The sequence below is a fragment of the Piliocolobus tephrosceles genome, chromosome 10 (genome assembly GCF_002776525.5).
Source record: "Piliocolobus tephrosceles isolate RC106 chromosome 10, ASM277652v3, whole genome shotgun sequence".
NCBI classification, from domain to species: Eukaryota; Metazoa; Chordata; class Mammalia; order Primates; family Cercopithecidae; genus Piliocolobus; species Piliocolobus tephrosceles.
Genome location: NC_045443.1, coordinates 117,463,196 through 117,478,013, shown reverse-complemented (window position 1 = coordinate 117,478,013; position 14,818 = coordinate 117,463,196). Strand labels below are relative to the sequence as shown.

At 43.5% G+C, this 14,818-nt stretch overlaps 1 protein-coding gene across 1 annotated transcript in view; it reads left to right on the top strand.

Annotated features, from left to right (window-relative positions):
- The window catches only part of CIT (citron rho-interacting serine/threonine kinase), a 196,755-nt gene that overhangs the window by 93,709 nt on the left and 88,228 nt on the right, over positions 1-14,818 (top strand). Inside the window, exons 11-16 of the mRNA XM_023204554.2 lie at positions 2,831-2,936; positions 3,844-3,987; positions 5,259-5,378; positions 11,026-11,196; positions 11,451-11,501; positions 12,014-12,067. Of these exons, the coding sequence (XP_023060322.1) occupies positions 2,831-2,936; positions 3,844-3,987; positions 5,259-5,378; positions 11,026-11,196; positions 11,451-11,501; positions 12,014-12,067 (646 nt within the window). The remainder of the gene's footprint in view (positions 1-2,830; positions 2,937-3,843; positions 3,988-5,258; positions 5,379-11,025; positions 11,197-11,450; positions 11,502-12,013; positions 12,068-14,818) is intronic.

Sequence of the window (14,818 nt, the reverse complement as noted above, 5' to 3'; positions counted from 1 at the left end):
AAAACAGGCTGGTGAGAAGCGTAGAACTTGGTTAAAATTTCTAGCCAAAAGTAAGATTTTTAAAAAGATTTATTTCTGGATCCAATCCCTGTTGCCCATTTCTATGAATAATCACCATTTGTTTTAATGTGAATAATAGCACAGAGCAAATTCAGCCCCCTGAGTTTTACCATTTTAAGCAATTGCTTTAGGCCCATGAGGCATGTACTATTTATGAAGTTGCATGGGTAGTAATGGAAAAAACAACAATGACAGTAGTAACAGGTGACATTTATTGAACACTTGCAATGTGCCAGGCACTGTGCTGAGGGCATTATGTGCATTATTTCATTTAATCCTTACAAGAACTCTTTGAATTAGGTTGGTAATTATGCCCATTTTACAATTGAGGAAACTGAGGTTCGGAGAGGTCAAATAACTAGTCAGTGGAGGGGTCAGATTTTTCTTTTTTTAAAATTTATTTGTTTGTTTTTTAAGAGACAGGGTCTTGCTCTGTTACCCAGACTGGAGTGCAATGGTACAATCATAGCTTACTGTAGCCTTGAACTCCTGGGCTAAGGTGATCCTCCCAGCCCAGCCTCCCATGTAGCTGGGACTAGAGGCATGAGCCACTATGCCCGACTCATTTTTAAATGTTTTTTATAGAGATGACTGGGTGTGATACCTGTAATCCCAGCACTTTGGGAGGCTGAGGCGGGCAGATTGCTTGAGCCCAGGAATTTGAGACCATCCTGGGCAACATGGAGAAACACTGTGTCTACAAAAAATACAAAAATCAGCTGGGTGTGGTGGTGCGTGCCTATAGTTCCACTTACTTGGGAGGCTGAGGTAGGAGAATCACTTGAGTCTGGGAAGTGGAGGCTGCAGTGACCTGTGACCACCGCACTCTAGCCGGGGCATCGGAGTGAGACTGTCTTTCAAAAAATTATTCATTTATTTATTTTTAAAAATAGAGACAGGATATTGCTGTGTTGCCCAGGCCCGTCTCGAACTTTTGGCCTCAAGTGATCCTCCTGACTCAACCTCCCGAAGTGTTGAGATTGTAGACATGTGCCACTGTGCCCAGCCTGAGATTCTGATTAGTGGAGCATGGCTCTGGGCGTTGACTCATTTGGCTGTCCTGCAGTGTGAGTGTGGAAAGCTGTCACTGGAGTACAGCAAGTCAGCACCATCAAGCCAGCCCTTGTCATTGTCAGGAGCTGCGGGAAGAGAGGTGTTTTGCATTGCTGCAGGGAACTGACCTCTTTTAGTCAGGGAAGTAGTTTGGGGCAGCAGAAAGCAGAACTTGCACCTGCTGGTAAGATCTGAGTGGTCACTGACAACCACCTCCGCAACCCCGTTACCAGGGCAACAAAGATGGGCCCGGTGGTAGTGGTGGGCTCTGCCACATCTCTCTGTGCCTAAGAACCTTTGGCCACTGTTGCTCTGGCTTTGTCTTTCACCAATCCCAGTGTTCATATCCAGTGTACCAACCACTGAGGGCAGCTGTCCTGGAATCTCTCTCTCATCTCTGCCCATAATCAACTGCTTCTGGGCAGAGTGCATGAGTTACATAGATGAGTGTGGGTAAGTTTCTCCTTTCTATGGGGCGAACATCCTTCTGGTCCAGTCTCAGGAGGGCATCCTATGTTATTTTTGTGATATTTTCCTAAGAGTTGTATAGCAAGTGCATCAAGCCAACTTGTCTACCCCAGCTCCCTCTTGAGACCAGCAGAAACCATTTATCAACTGGCAGTTTACGTAACCTCTCTGGGCCTCAATTTCCTCATATAAAATGAGGATAATAAATCGTATCTGCCTCATAGAGTTGCTGTGGGGAGTAAAGAGTTCAAATATATCTGTCAGTGAAGGAAAAAAGAAAACAAAAACAAAAACAAAGAGTTCAAACATATCTAGCATTCAGACAGAACCAGGTATGCAGCCAGTGCCCAATAGGTGTATGAGTTTCTGTGGCCACTGTAACAAATGACCACAAACTTAGTGGCTTAAAATAACACACATATATTATTTTACAGTTCTGGAGGTCAGAAGTCTAAGATGAGGCCAGGCGTGGTGGCCCAAGCCTGTAATCTCAGCACTTTGGGAGGCCGAGGTCGCAGGATCACTTGAGGTCAGAAGTTCCAGACCAGCCTAGCCAACATGATGAAACCCCATCTCTACTGAAAATACAAAAATTAACCAGGCATGGTTGTGAGCGCCTGTAATCCCAGCTCCTCAGGAGACTGAGGCAGGAGAATCGCTTGAACCCAGGAGGTGGAGGTTGCAGTGAGCTGAGATCGTATCACTGCACTCCAGCCTGGGCAACAGAACACGACCCTGTTTCCAAAAAATAAAGTCCGGGATGAGTTTTACTGGGCTGAGATCAGTGTAGACAAGGCGGCACTCTCTGAAGGCTCTAGGGCAGAATCTGTTTCCTTGCCTTTTCCACCTTCTAGAGGTTGCCTGCATTCCTTGGCTTGTGGCCCCTTCCTCTGTGTTCAAAGCCATTGGTGTAACATCTTCAGATCTCTGTGACTCCGATCCTTGCTTCCATCTTAAAAGGATCCTTGTGATTTCATTGTACCCATCCAGATATCCCAGAAGAATCTTTCCATCCCAAGATCCATAACTTAAATCCCATCTGCAAAGTCCCTTTGCCATGTGTGGTAATATATTCACAGCTTCCAGAGATTAGGACATGGGCATCTTTGGAAAGGGGAAGGGGGCATTATTTGACCTAACATCAAAAGCATGAGATGTTTTTGTAAAATGAAACAAATGTTGCAGCTTCCTAATGCAGCTTCTTAGGCCCACCTGCTGGCCCCCTTGACGTTGGTTTTTCTCTACCTAGGTCTGTCGTGTCGGGTCTGGACTCCCCTGCCAAGACTAGCTCCATGGAAAAGAAACTTCTCATCAAAAGCAAAGAGCTACAAGACTCTCAGGACAAGTGTCACAAGGTATTTATTTCCGCAGCCGGCCTCCTTCTTTGCTCCAGGATCCTCCCGTCAGTATATGCCAAGGGATCCGCCCGGGGCCGCTGCTGGCTCTGAGCCGCCTGATCCGTAGAGAGTGAGGCACTCCTGCCCTCGCTGAAGTCGTGCCTCCAGCAGCTCAGAGGGAGATGAATTCGGGCCTTGCCGTTGCTGTAGATCCTTTAAATCTAAACCAGAGGAGGCCCTGGATTTAAACGGCCCGTTTCTCAGCATGACCCAGCCAGATGTCTGCTTCTTCCGGCAGGTGGCCTGGGTCCTCACCTGTGGCTGAGATACATCCCATCTGCTTTGAGTGATGCGAAGTCTCTCTTCCTAGTCTTTTAAAACTCCTGCTTATGTCACTGCGGCCACTGTGTTGATTACGCTCAACGTCTCTTAACATTCACTGTTCCTGCCCAGGGGCAACGCTCTGGAAACTAATAAGTCACTGCTTGCCTGGGACTCCTAAGAGTGCAGACGAATAAATATCTCCTTGCTCTATCCTGGATTTGTCCTCTAGATCTTTGCAAGGAGATGGGGGGGGATCAAGATGGATTTGGGATAAAATTAAAGTGACGTCTGCAAAACAAAACAAAAACAAAAGCAAACAGGTGAAAAATGATGATTGTGGCTTCCTTGCTAACTGGGTTAGAGAAGTGATCAAGTGTGAACCGGGACTTGAATGAGAGGAGTGACTTAGCATTTGGTGACTGTCCTTAACGAAGAACTGTGCGCTCCTGGGCGAAGAAACAATGGTATTTCCATCCCAACTTAACTTTTGGCGATTTAGCCTTAGCCCAGACCACCAGGTGGTTTCGGAGGCTACTTGAGATGTGATTGCTCCTAACAAACCTCCACGGGCCTTTTTAACCTGTCGATGTGTTTATTTCAGATGGAGCAGGAAATGACCCGGTTACATCGGAGAGTGTCAGAGGTGGAGGCTGTGCTTAGTCAGAAGGAGGTGGAGCTGAAGGCCTCTGAGACTCAGAGATCCCTCCTGGAGCAGGACCTTGCTACCTACATCACAGAATGCAGTGTGAGCCTTCCCTGAAGCCCCCTTCCCTTGGAGGTGGCACTTCTTGTTGTGTGTGTCTCATCCTGTTTCATGATGGCTCCATGAGGCACATCACAGCCAATGGCAGAGAGTAGAGAGAGGGAGAGCACAAAAGCAAGATCTGTATTTTGCAGAGTAGTGAGAGCCAGGCGTGAGGTCCCCGAGAAATGAGATTGGACTCATTTCCAGCAGAAAGTACAGGTAGACGGCTGGTACCACGGAGTCTGGAGATGGGAGTAATCCATCTTTGCCGCGGGTTGCAAAAGATCTTAACATCTCCCATCCCAGCCTCTCTGGTCTGCGTTGTGTCTGACATGAGCAGCCTTGAGAACCAGACTCCCAACTATGTACAAGAGAACTTACTTTCAATCTTCCTGACATCAGATTTTCCATTGGCCAGAACCAGTGTAGCGACAAGAAAATAGCCTTGAAAACCCAAACCCTCTGTCATTATTTACCATGTGACTTTCGTTTTTTCTTTCCTTCACAAGAGTAGACTGTCTTCTTCTCCATTGTCTTGTTAAATTTTTCATTCAGGTGTTTTTTTAATGTGCCCAATTAAACAGTCTTAAGAAGTTGAATCACACATTTCTAAAGTTTTTTTCACAAGGGAGAGGAAATCTATAGAACGTGGCTGATTAAGAATAACTGCTATGTTTCCATTCCAGACTTGGCTGCCTTTCAGTGGTGGGTGAAGTTATTCAGCTATGTATTTCAGATATAGATTTCAGTGCCATTGAAGCATTAAGGGATTCTTATGGATGAAAGGTGTCCAGGAAAAATAAGCCAGGAGGTAGAAATAGACCACTTGGAGTCTTAAATGACAACTGGGCAGAGGATATGAAGTCATTGCTACTTTGAAAGAGGCATATGTACTTTAGGGCCCACAAATAACTGTAGAAAACACTTTGTAGCCTATCCACATGGTGATTGTAATAGCTACTGGGTCTTAATAGGTTTTAGTTCTCAACATGCAAGTAAGTATCTCCCAGGACAGTAGATGGTGGCAGGAAACAGGCTGATGCAGTTTCTGGCTGGATCCCTAAGGTCACCAGGTTGGGATGATGTTTCTTGAACCAAGGGGTTTTACAGGATGGAAACCGGAATCAGCAACGAACTGGAAGTTGTCAACTGTGGTCCGTCACTCGAAACCGTCCTGGTGTCTGCGAAGCAGCTTGCAGCTCTCTTAATGAGTCTTTTCAAACAAAGCAGGATCCACAGGGCATCCCTATTAAAATTTTTGCTTTCTGCAGAGCTTAAAGCGAAGTTTGGAGCAAGCACGGATGGAGGTGTCCCAGGAGGATGACAAAGCACTGCAGCTTCTCCATGATATCAGAGAGCAGAGCCGGAAGCTCCAAGAAATCAAAGAGCAGGTAGGCCTGCTTGCCTGGGAGCACAGCGGCATCTCGGCTCGCTCGGACCTCTAATTTCAGGAGAGGCATGTTTGAGACAGAAACAGGAAGAAAGGGAGAGAGGGGCAGAGTGGAAGAGAGGCAGGTATATAGGTCATTCAGAAACTTTAGGTTTCTCATAATTTATATACATCATAGAGTGCTTGTTCCAGCTCCTTTTGAAGCTGATACCCCATAATGTCTGCTTTTAAAAATAAAGATGTAGGTTTAGAGCAAGAGTGGGCAAACTTCAGCCTGTGGGGCAAAGCCGGTCCAACACCCATTTTCTGTGACCCACAAACTAAGAATGGGGTTTACATTTTTAAACAGTTGGGAAAAAAATCAAAAGAAAAACAATATTTCGTGACTTTTGAAATTTATATGAAATTCAGATTTCAGTCTCCATAAATAAAGTGTTTTTTTTTTTTTGGAACACAGCCATGCTTGGTAATTTACATATTGGCCCTGGCTGCTTTCAGGCTACACAGTCAGAGGTGAGTGGTTGTTACAGAGACCACGTGGCCTGCAACGCTGAAACTACTTACTGTCTCTTTTTACAGCAAAAGTTTGCCAATCCCTGCTTTAGATGGTTAAAAAAATTAAATGTTTTCGTAGCTTTTCAGATGCACTTTAAGTTTTTGAGCGAAGCCAGGCTAATTCATAGTTTTACTTGTAGAAAGAAATATTCTACAAGAGAAATTCGAACCATTCTGGTCGAGTCAGGATTGACACTGCGTATCTGAGTGCAGAAAGCTGTCCCCTGTGTTTTCAGAAAGGGAAAGCAAGACCTTTAAAAACCTCACTCTTTTTTTTTCTTTCTTTCTAAATGGGTTTTCTTTCTAAATGGCTCATTTTCGTGTTGCCTCATTGTTTCCTTTTTAGCATGGATTTTTGTGTCTTTTGAAAAACCGTAAATAGAGATTTTAATGAAGAGATGGCAATGAGCAATTGGAGAGCTGAACTATCAGCTGCCAGGCAACTCTCATTCACTTCAGAAAATCTAATGGAAACATTGAGGGAAATGAACATTTCTGTCTCTGGATAGCACAAACTTAGCCATCTGGCTGGAGCTAATGCAAGAAACTCCTGCAAATAACTCTATCCATTAATTACTCTTTAAAAAAAGAATTACTGTCTTTGGAGTTTTGTTGGCATAATATATTTATCATCTGAATATTTTAAAGTTGTGATCGGTTAATATCCTGTTGCTTGATAAAAACATTATAAATAAATGTGCATAGGAAGGAAACTCTGTAAAGGATTATCAGATCTCTGAATAATGCAGTCTTAGAGGTGTTGAAGGCTGCACATGGGCTTTGAGAAATCTGCTTTGACAGTTGACTCATGCTCCTTTTATCAACATAGTTTTCATCCTAAAAGGTTCAAGAGGTAGGAATCATTTTCTCCCATTAGTTCTACATACCTGGAAATTTACTTTTGGTGACATCCTGGGGAAATGAAAGCTGTGTTTGGCCACCAGAGGGAGCAGCTGGTGTCCATAGATTCCTTAGAAACGAAGTTATCAGGACATTTTGAAAAGGTCTATGTTGGTGGCCGAGTTCAAAGAAATGCCTTTTATGATTCCTACCACAGCTGGCATGCATGTGGAGTCTTAGATTTAATGACTGCTGAAAGTTCCATTGTGGGGAAGAAAACTTCATGGTTTCAGATTTGATTTTTCATCGGAACAAGGATTTATTTTATGACTTTTGGTAAGTTTTGTGAGAGCAGGATGTTTGCAGACCAGGAGAAAGCTTTTAAGGCTTACAGTAAACTTTCAGTATTTGGTTTGTGGCATATTGATTTTTTCCATACTTGGGATTTATTCCCTGATCTTTCTCTTAAAAATCTAATTTTCTATATGGCTCTTTATTTTTATATTTTTTTGAGATGGAGTCTCGCTCTGTCGCTCAGGCTGGAGTGCAGTGGTGCGATTTTGGTTCACTGCAACCTCCATCTCCTGGGTTCAAGTGATTCTCCTGCCTCAGCCTCCTGAGTAGCTGGGACTACAGGTGCACACTACCACGCCCGGCTAATTTTTGTATTTTTAGTAGAGATGGGGTTTTACCATGTTGGTCAGGCTTGAACTCCTGACCTCGTGATCTGCCCGCCTTGGTCTCCCAAAGTGCTGCAATTACAGGCGTGAGCCACCGCACCTGGCCGGCTGTTTATTTTTTTCAAAAATATTTTACTTCCACCTAGCTACCCCCTCTAGAGTATTTAGATTTGGTTTAAAGAAAAACACCTCAAAGTCTCATGTGAAATTTTGATTCCTAGATCATTACTAGCAATTTCAACTTCTTTCTTGCTCCCCTACTCAGGAAAGGAAACAAAAGTGTGGGTAACACAGAAGTCACTTGTGTTCCAGGGTTTCTGCGTGAATAGGATCATACCTGATCCCCACAAAATTCTGAAGCTCCATTCAGAAGACTTGTGTTAGGTGGGCCTTGAAACCTGTCTGCGTTTCCCCATCCTGAGATACCACAGCTATCTCTCAGCTGGTCGTGCAAACAGACCTGATGATCACCTTTCAGGTTTTTCCTGAAGCAGGGATTTGGTTAGCTGCTAAATTTACAGGATTTCCTTGAAGTATCCAGTACAATATCAAAGGATCCACAAATGAGTTAGAATTTTCTTTTGATGCTTATAGCAGGCTGGGTGCCCCGAGAGCTTGGAGAGCTGACAGAGTGGTTGCCTGGTTCCTGCCTTCCTCCCTCTTACGTGCTCACAGCTCAGGGAAGAGAGATGTTGGGGGGAAGGAACAGACACTCTGTCCTCGCTCTTGACAAAACACAAAATTTACATTCCCTTCTCGCCAACATAAATTCAAGAAAGAAAAGGGAGCTTGAGGACAAAAGAAACTCAAGATTTGGTGTCGACGCCTGTAGCTAGGACTGGCTTTCCATTAGCTCTAGCAGGCAGGGTAGCTAGGGGCCCCTGTACTTTTAGGGTCTCATAACATGTTTTAATTTTTTCATCAGAAGAAAAAAGTTGGGCTTAGGTCAAAGACACTGTTTTCATAGATGATATTAATATTTTTGTATTTATAGGAGCACAATTGTAAAATGTAATTTTTATTTTTATGGAGGAAGTCAAGGAAGGCTCAGTGCTCACAGCTATGAAAGCCATAATATGGCTCTGGTTGAGGGGGTCCGGAAAAACCGATGTTCCATTTCACATACAGCTCATGTTCTGCCCTGTGAATTTATTTATTTATTTGAGAAGGAGTCTTGCTCTGTCACCCAGGCTGGAGGGCAGTGGCGTAATCTCAGCTCACTGCAACCTCTGCCTCCCAGGTTCAAGCAATTCTCCTGTCTCAGCCTTCCAAGTAACTGGGATTACAGGCACCCACCATCATGCCGGCTAATTTTTGTATATTTTGTAGAGATGGGGTTTCACCATGTTGGCCAGGCTGGTCTTGAACTCTTAACCTCAAGTGATCTGCCCTCCTTGGGCTCCCAAAGTGCTGGGATTACAGGCATGAACTACTGTGCCCGGCCTGCCTGTGAGTTTAGATAATTGGGAGCAGGTTATAAAGACCTTTAGTTATATAATCCAGCATCGCCTGCTTAGTATGCATGGCCCAGGAAACCTGTGTGCCCCAAGATTCTGAGGACTGACCTTCAGTAACAGTATGCTTTTGGGTGGGAGAGAGTGAAATGAGACCCGTGTTCCATTTTGGGCTGTTTTTTCCTTTCTCCTTTACAGATAATATAGGGAGGGGTGTGCTTGCATGGAAACCATCCAGTTTTCATAAGAGCAGCAGTTCCCCTTTAATATGCTCTGGGGGGTCACCTGCTACAATGGGATAAAAGGTTTCCTTTATACCCTGTTATTTAAAAATTACAATTTATCAGTTAAAAGAATATCCTTGCTCAATCGATTATTTCTTGGGAGAAATATTCATATATTCCTCACCAATTATTTCTTGGGAGAATGGATCTCAGAGATGTTACTGAATATTGTGATTTTCAAAGACATTCTTGATTCAATTCCTTGTTCATTTCATTTTATATCTCTCTCGTCCTCACCCCACAAGTCACCTTGGATTACATAAGTGCTCATTCATAATCCTTATACTTAGCCTTGATTTTTGCTAACACAGAATATTTTTATAGTTTCTCCAAAAGTTTTCAAAATCACTGGCCATTTCTTCTGGTAAACCCAATTCTGAGAAACTTGAATGTAAATGTTTTGATTTCAGAAATGCATTTTGGAGAAGGTTGGGCCGTTTGGATCACTTAAAGGTTTGCCCAAGGGAACAGGAGAGTTCTTTCCTTGGAATTTTTCTCACCAGTTATTTTGACCGAAGCCAGTGTTTTGTGACTCTTCCAAATTTCAGGGTGACTTGCATTGCAGGAGCGATGTTACGGTCATCATTCAGTTTTGGGCCCAGAAAAATTAATGGTGAGAAACTGACATGATGAGTTTCACCTTCCAGAATTCTTTCCACTGAGATTTTCAATTACCCTCTTGTGCTGTCTGAAAGGTTAATTTGAAAACTAGTACCATATCTAATTTGTGTTAGGAGCACATGACTTCTAAAGGACAAATCTATATAAATGATTCCCCTTGGCGGAAAACTACATGTAAGCGGTTTATCCTTGTTGTTTAGAGAACATCCCTTTCGGCTCTCCTGTTAGGCCTTAAGGGTCTGTGCGTATTGTATGGTGTGATTTGCATGTGTGTTCCCAGTGGTTTTACTAATGACATATGCTCTACATTGAAACAGTCTTTTGTTTTGTTTTTGTTTTTGTTTTTTGTTTTTTCTTTTGAGACAGAATCTTGCTCTGTCACCCAGGCTGAAGTGCAGTGGCGTGATCTCGGCTCACTGCAACCTCCGCCTCCCGGGTCCAAGCGATTCTTCTGCCTCAGCCTCCTGAGTAGCTGGGATTACAGGCACCCACCACCATGCCTGGCTAATTTTTGTGTTTTTAGTAGAGATGGGATATCACCATGTTGGCCATGCTGGTCTTGAATTCCTGACCCGGTGATCCGCCCGCCTCAGCCTCCCTAAGTGCTGGGATTACAGGCATGAGCCACCACACCCGGCCAAAACAGTTTTAAGGTTTAATTTTTTTTTCTTCCTCGTCTTCACCCCACACTTCTCGCCTTTGCCTACTTGGTGCCTCATTCTGGGTCCATCTTTCTACTCCCCTCGTCTCTAGGTCTGTAGGTCTTTTCTTTTTCTTTTTTTTTTTTAATTTTTTAATTTTTGAGATGGAGTCTTGCCCTGTTACCCAGGCTAGAGTACAGTGGCGCGATCTCGGCTCACTGCAACCTCTGCCTCCCGGGTTCCAGTGATTTTCCTGCCTCAGCCTGCTGAGTAGCTGGGGCTTTAGGCCTGCACCACCACACCCAGCTAATTTTTATATTTTTAGTAGAGACAGGATTTCACCATGTTGACCAGGTTGGTTTTGAACTCCTGACCTCAGGTGATCCAACCACCTTGGCCTCCCAAAGTTTTGGGATTACAGGTGTGAGCCACCTTGCCCGGCCAGGTCTTTTCTTTGCCAATCTCTCTTCACTGTGCATCTTCCCTGTGTGGTTAATACTCTTCCATCCTCACTGCCTGTTTATTCTTTTCGGAGTTCTAAAGTTCACTTTTATTCCATTGCCTGCTCTTTAGGAGTACCAGGCTCAAGTGGAAGAAATGAGATTGATGATGAATCAGTTGGAAGAGGACCTTGTCTCAGCAAGAAGACGGAGTGATCTCTACGAATCTGAGTTGAGAGAGTCTCGGCTCGCTGCTGAAGAATTCAAGCGGAAAGCGACAGAGTGTCAGCATAAACTGTTGAAGGTAGTCAGCCACCCTCCAGGAGGGTGGTTTTTGGGTAAAATCACATATGATCTTAGCAAGAAAAAGGAGAACCTAGTTTAATGAGAAACAACCTAGTTTGAGAAATAGTAGGATACCTTGGAAAACCCTTGGTCTTTATTTACAGAAGATAACATTCTTATTTACTATTATTATCTTGGTCACAGAGACCAAGTAGTCTACACGACTTTTCAGTTGTTGAGATTTCCCAATATGTTGTATCTTTTTAATTACAGGCTAAGGATCAAGGGAAGCCTGAAGTGGGAGAATATGCGAAACTGGAGAAGGTATACTTTCCATGATTGGTTTTGCTATTAATATTTTGGGTAAATAACATTTTTCATGTTATTATCAGTGGCCCATCATTGATGAAGAGTATTCTTAATGAATAGAGACCTCTCTTCCAGGCTTATTTTGATAGTCCACCTTTGGGTGACAACATTTAACTATGGCTCTAAATGAGGTAAAAGACAGCTCATTTTTGTCATGCCTGCCCACAGCAACAAACCCAGACACTTAGTAAAACATACATGAAAATTGTTATTGTTTTAACGCACTTAGCGACTTTCTCTTTTGGCCATTTGTATGTTGCTGGTCCTACATACATCGTCAACATGGAGCTTTGCACTGGGACAAAGTCTTCCCTGAGAGGCCACTGTTCTTCCTCTTCCTTAGTAGGTTCTGGAAACCCAAAGAAAAAGATCCCATAGAAACCTCAAGAGAATAGGACTGCAATAAACGTAGCAAGATGTTAATGCCGATTTGCCTTTTGCTTTATTTCCTGGAATTTCAATTATAGATCAATGCTGAGCAGCAGCTCAAAATTCAGGAGCTCCAAGAGAAACTGGAGAAGGTAAGCCCGAGGTGATTTTTCAGGAACTTACCCCCCCACCCCACCTCCTTTCCAAACATCTTTCTTTGCCTTGTCCCAGAGCACGAAAGATGAAAGAAACAGAATTAGTCACCCAGCGCTGAGGAAAATGAAGGGGGAGTGAGCGATTACCTGAAAATATCAGAGTTCTGAATATAGTTTTTCCTTTTGAGACATGTCAGCAGTGTTTATTTTTAAAAACCAAGCTGTGTGAGACTCTCAAGTAAAAGTTCTAATTATACTACGACAGAACCCAAGAGGCCTGCATCTCTCGCTTCCGGGGGCCTGGCACCTCATTTATGCACATTTGTAAGAGAAGCAGTTCCCCACCCAGACTGCTTTCCGCCAGCAGGCGGCCTGCCCTGCAGAAGGCTGGAGGAGCCTTGGGGTTGTCACGTGATTGGGAAGGGGCGTAAGTTTGGTTTATAGCATCCTGCAAAGTTTGTGCTAATGGCCCTCCTTTTATTTAATTGTTTAATTATTTAATTAAAAAAAAATTTTTTTGAGACGGAGTCTTGCTCTGTTGCCCAGGCTGGAGTGCAGTGGTACGACCTTGGCTCATTGCAACCTCTGCCTCTCGGGTTCAAGGGATTCTCCTGCCTCAGCCCCCAGAATAGCTGGGATTACAGGCATGCACCACCACACCTGGCTAATTTTTGTATTTTTAGTAGACACGGGGTTTCACCATGTTCGTCAGGCTGGTCTCGAACTCCTGACCTCAGGTGATCTGCATGCCTCGGCCTCCCAAAATGCTGGGATTATAGGCACGAGCCACTGCGCCTGGCCAACTTATTTAACTTTTTTGAGACAGGGTCTCACTCTGTCACCTAGGCTGGAGTGCAGGGCATGATCATGGCTCACTGCAGCCTTGACTTCACAGGCTCAGGTGATCCTCCCACCTCCACCTCCAGAGTAGCTGGGACCACAGGTGTGCACCACTATGCCCAGCTGATTTTCTGTATTTTCTGTAGAGATAGGATTTTGCCATGTTGCACAGGCTGGTCTCAAACACCTGGACTCAAGTGATCCACCTGCCATTGCTTCCCAAGATGCTGGGATTACAGGCATGAACCACTGTACCTGACCATTTTATCTTGTTTTTAAAATTTTTGTTAATTTTTTCCCTAGCTTCATTAAGGTATAGTTGGCAAATAATAATTGCATAAACTTATGGTATGCAATGTGATGTACACACACACACACACACACACACACATACACATTGTGAAGGAATGATTAGATCAAGCCAGCTGACAGATCCATCACCTCACATTCTTATGTTTTTTGTGGTGAGAACATTTAAGAGCAATTTTCAGGCCCTTCCTTTATTTGAACACTGGAAATGCTTAATGGAAGGGCCAGAATGAATGTGGCTGTGGGACATACCTTTGGCATTGAGAATGTTTGTGAATGTGTTTGCTGGCTTGGTTTAATAGAGCTCCTCCTCCTCCTTCTTTTTAAAAATTGTGGTAAAAAACCCACATAACATTAAATTACCATCTTAACCATTTTTAAGTGTACAGTTCAGTGGTGCTAAGTTTATTCCCATTACTGGGCAGTGGATCTCTGGAACGTTTTTTGTCTTGTTACACTGAAACTCGATAACCACCAAATATGAATTCCGCTCATCCCCCCCACCTTTCTACTTTCTGTTTCTATGATTTTGACTACTTTATGTACCTCATATAACTGGAATCATCCAGTGTTTGTCCTTTTGTGACTGGCTTATTTCATTTAGCATAATGTCCTAAAGTTGCATTCATGTGGTAGCATGTGTCAGAATTTCCTTCCTTCTTAAGGTGGAATCATATTCTATTTTATAGATATACTGCTTTTTGCTTATCCACTCTTTGCCCCCTGCTTCCTTATTCTTGAGCTCTCTAATGAAAGCCCTCATGGCCCTCTTTAGCCAGAAGCTTGTGAGAGGATGCACGTCTCCATCTAGAACTGTGCTCTCCAATCAAAGTGTGAGGGAGCCGCAAATATTACTCACAGATGTAATTTAAAAATTTCCAGTAGCCACATTTAAAAACAGCAAAAACAGGCCAGGCCTGGTGGCTCACGCCTATAATCCCAGCACTTTGGGAGGCTGAGGCGGGCAGATCACCTGAGGTCAGGAGTTCGAGACCAGCCTGACCAACATGGTGAAACCCTGTCTCTACTAAAAATACAAAATTAGCTGGATGTGGTGGCGCATGCCTGTAATCCTAGCTACTTGGGAGGCTGAGGCAGGAGAATCACTTGAACCTCAGGAGGTGGAGGTTGTGGCGAGCTGAGATTGCACCATTGCACTCCAGCCTGGGCAATAAGAGCAAACTCCGTCTCAAAGAAAAAAAAAAAAAAAAAAACCTAAAAAACAAACAAACAATAAAAACAGCAAAAACTGGTGAAGTCATTTGAATGATATATTTGTTTTAATCCAGTATATCTCAGTATTTCCCATAGGAAAATTAACAAATGAGATAATTAAAATAAGGAGAAAATTAATGCTTCAAGGCAAATACATTGATATCTGGGTAGATCAGTCCGTTTAGATCTTTCTTTTTATTTATTTATTTATTTATTTTTTATTATACTTTAAGTTCTAGGGTACATGTGCATAACGTGCAGGTTTGTTACATATGTCTACATGTGCCATGTTGGTGTGCTGCACCCATCAACTCGTCAGCACCCATCAATTCATCATTTATATCAGGTATAACTCCCCAATGCAATCCCCCCCCCTCCCCCCTC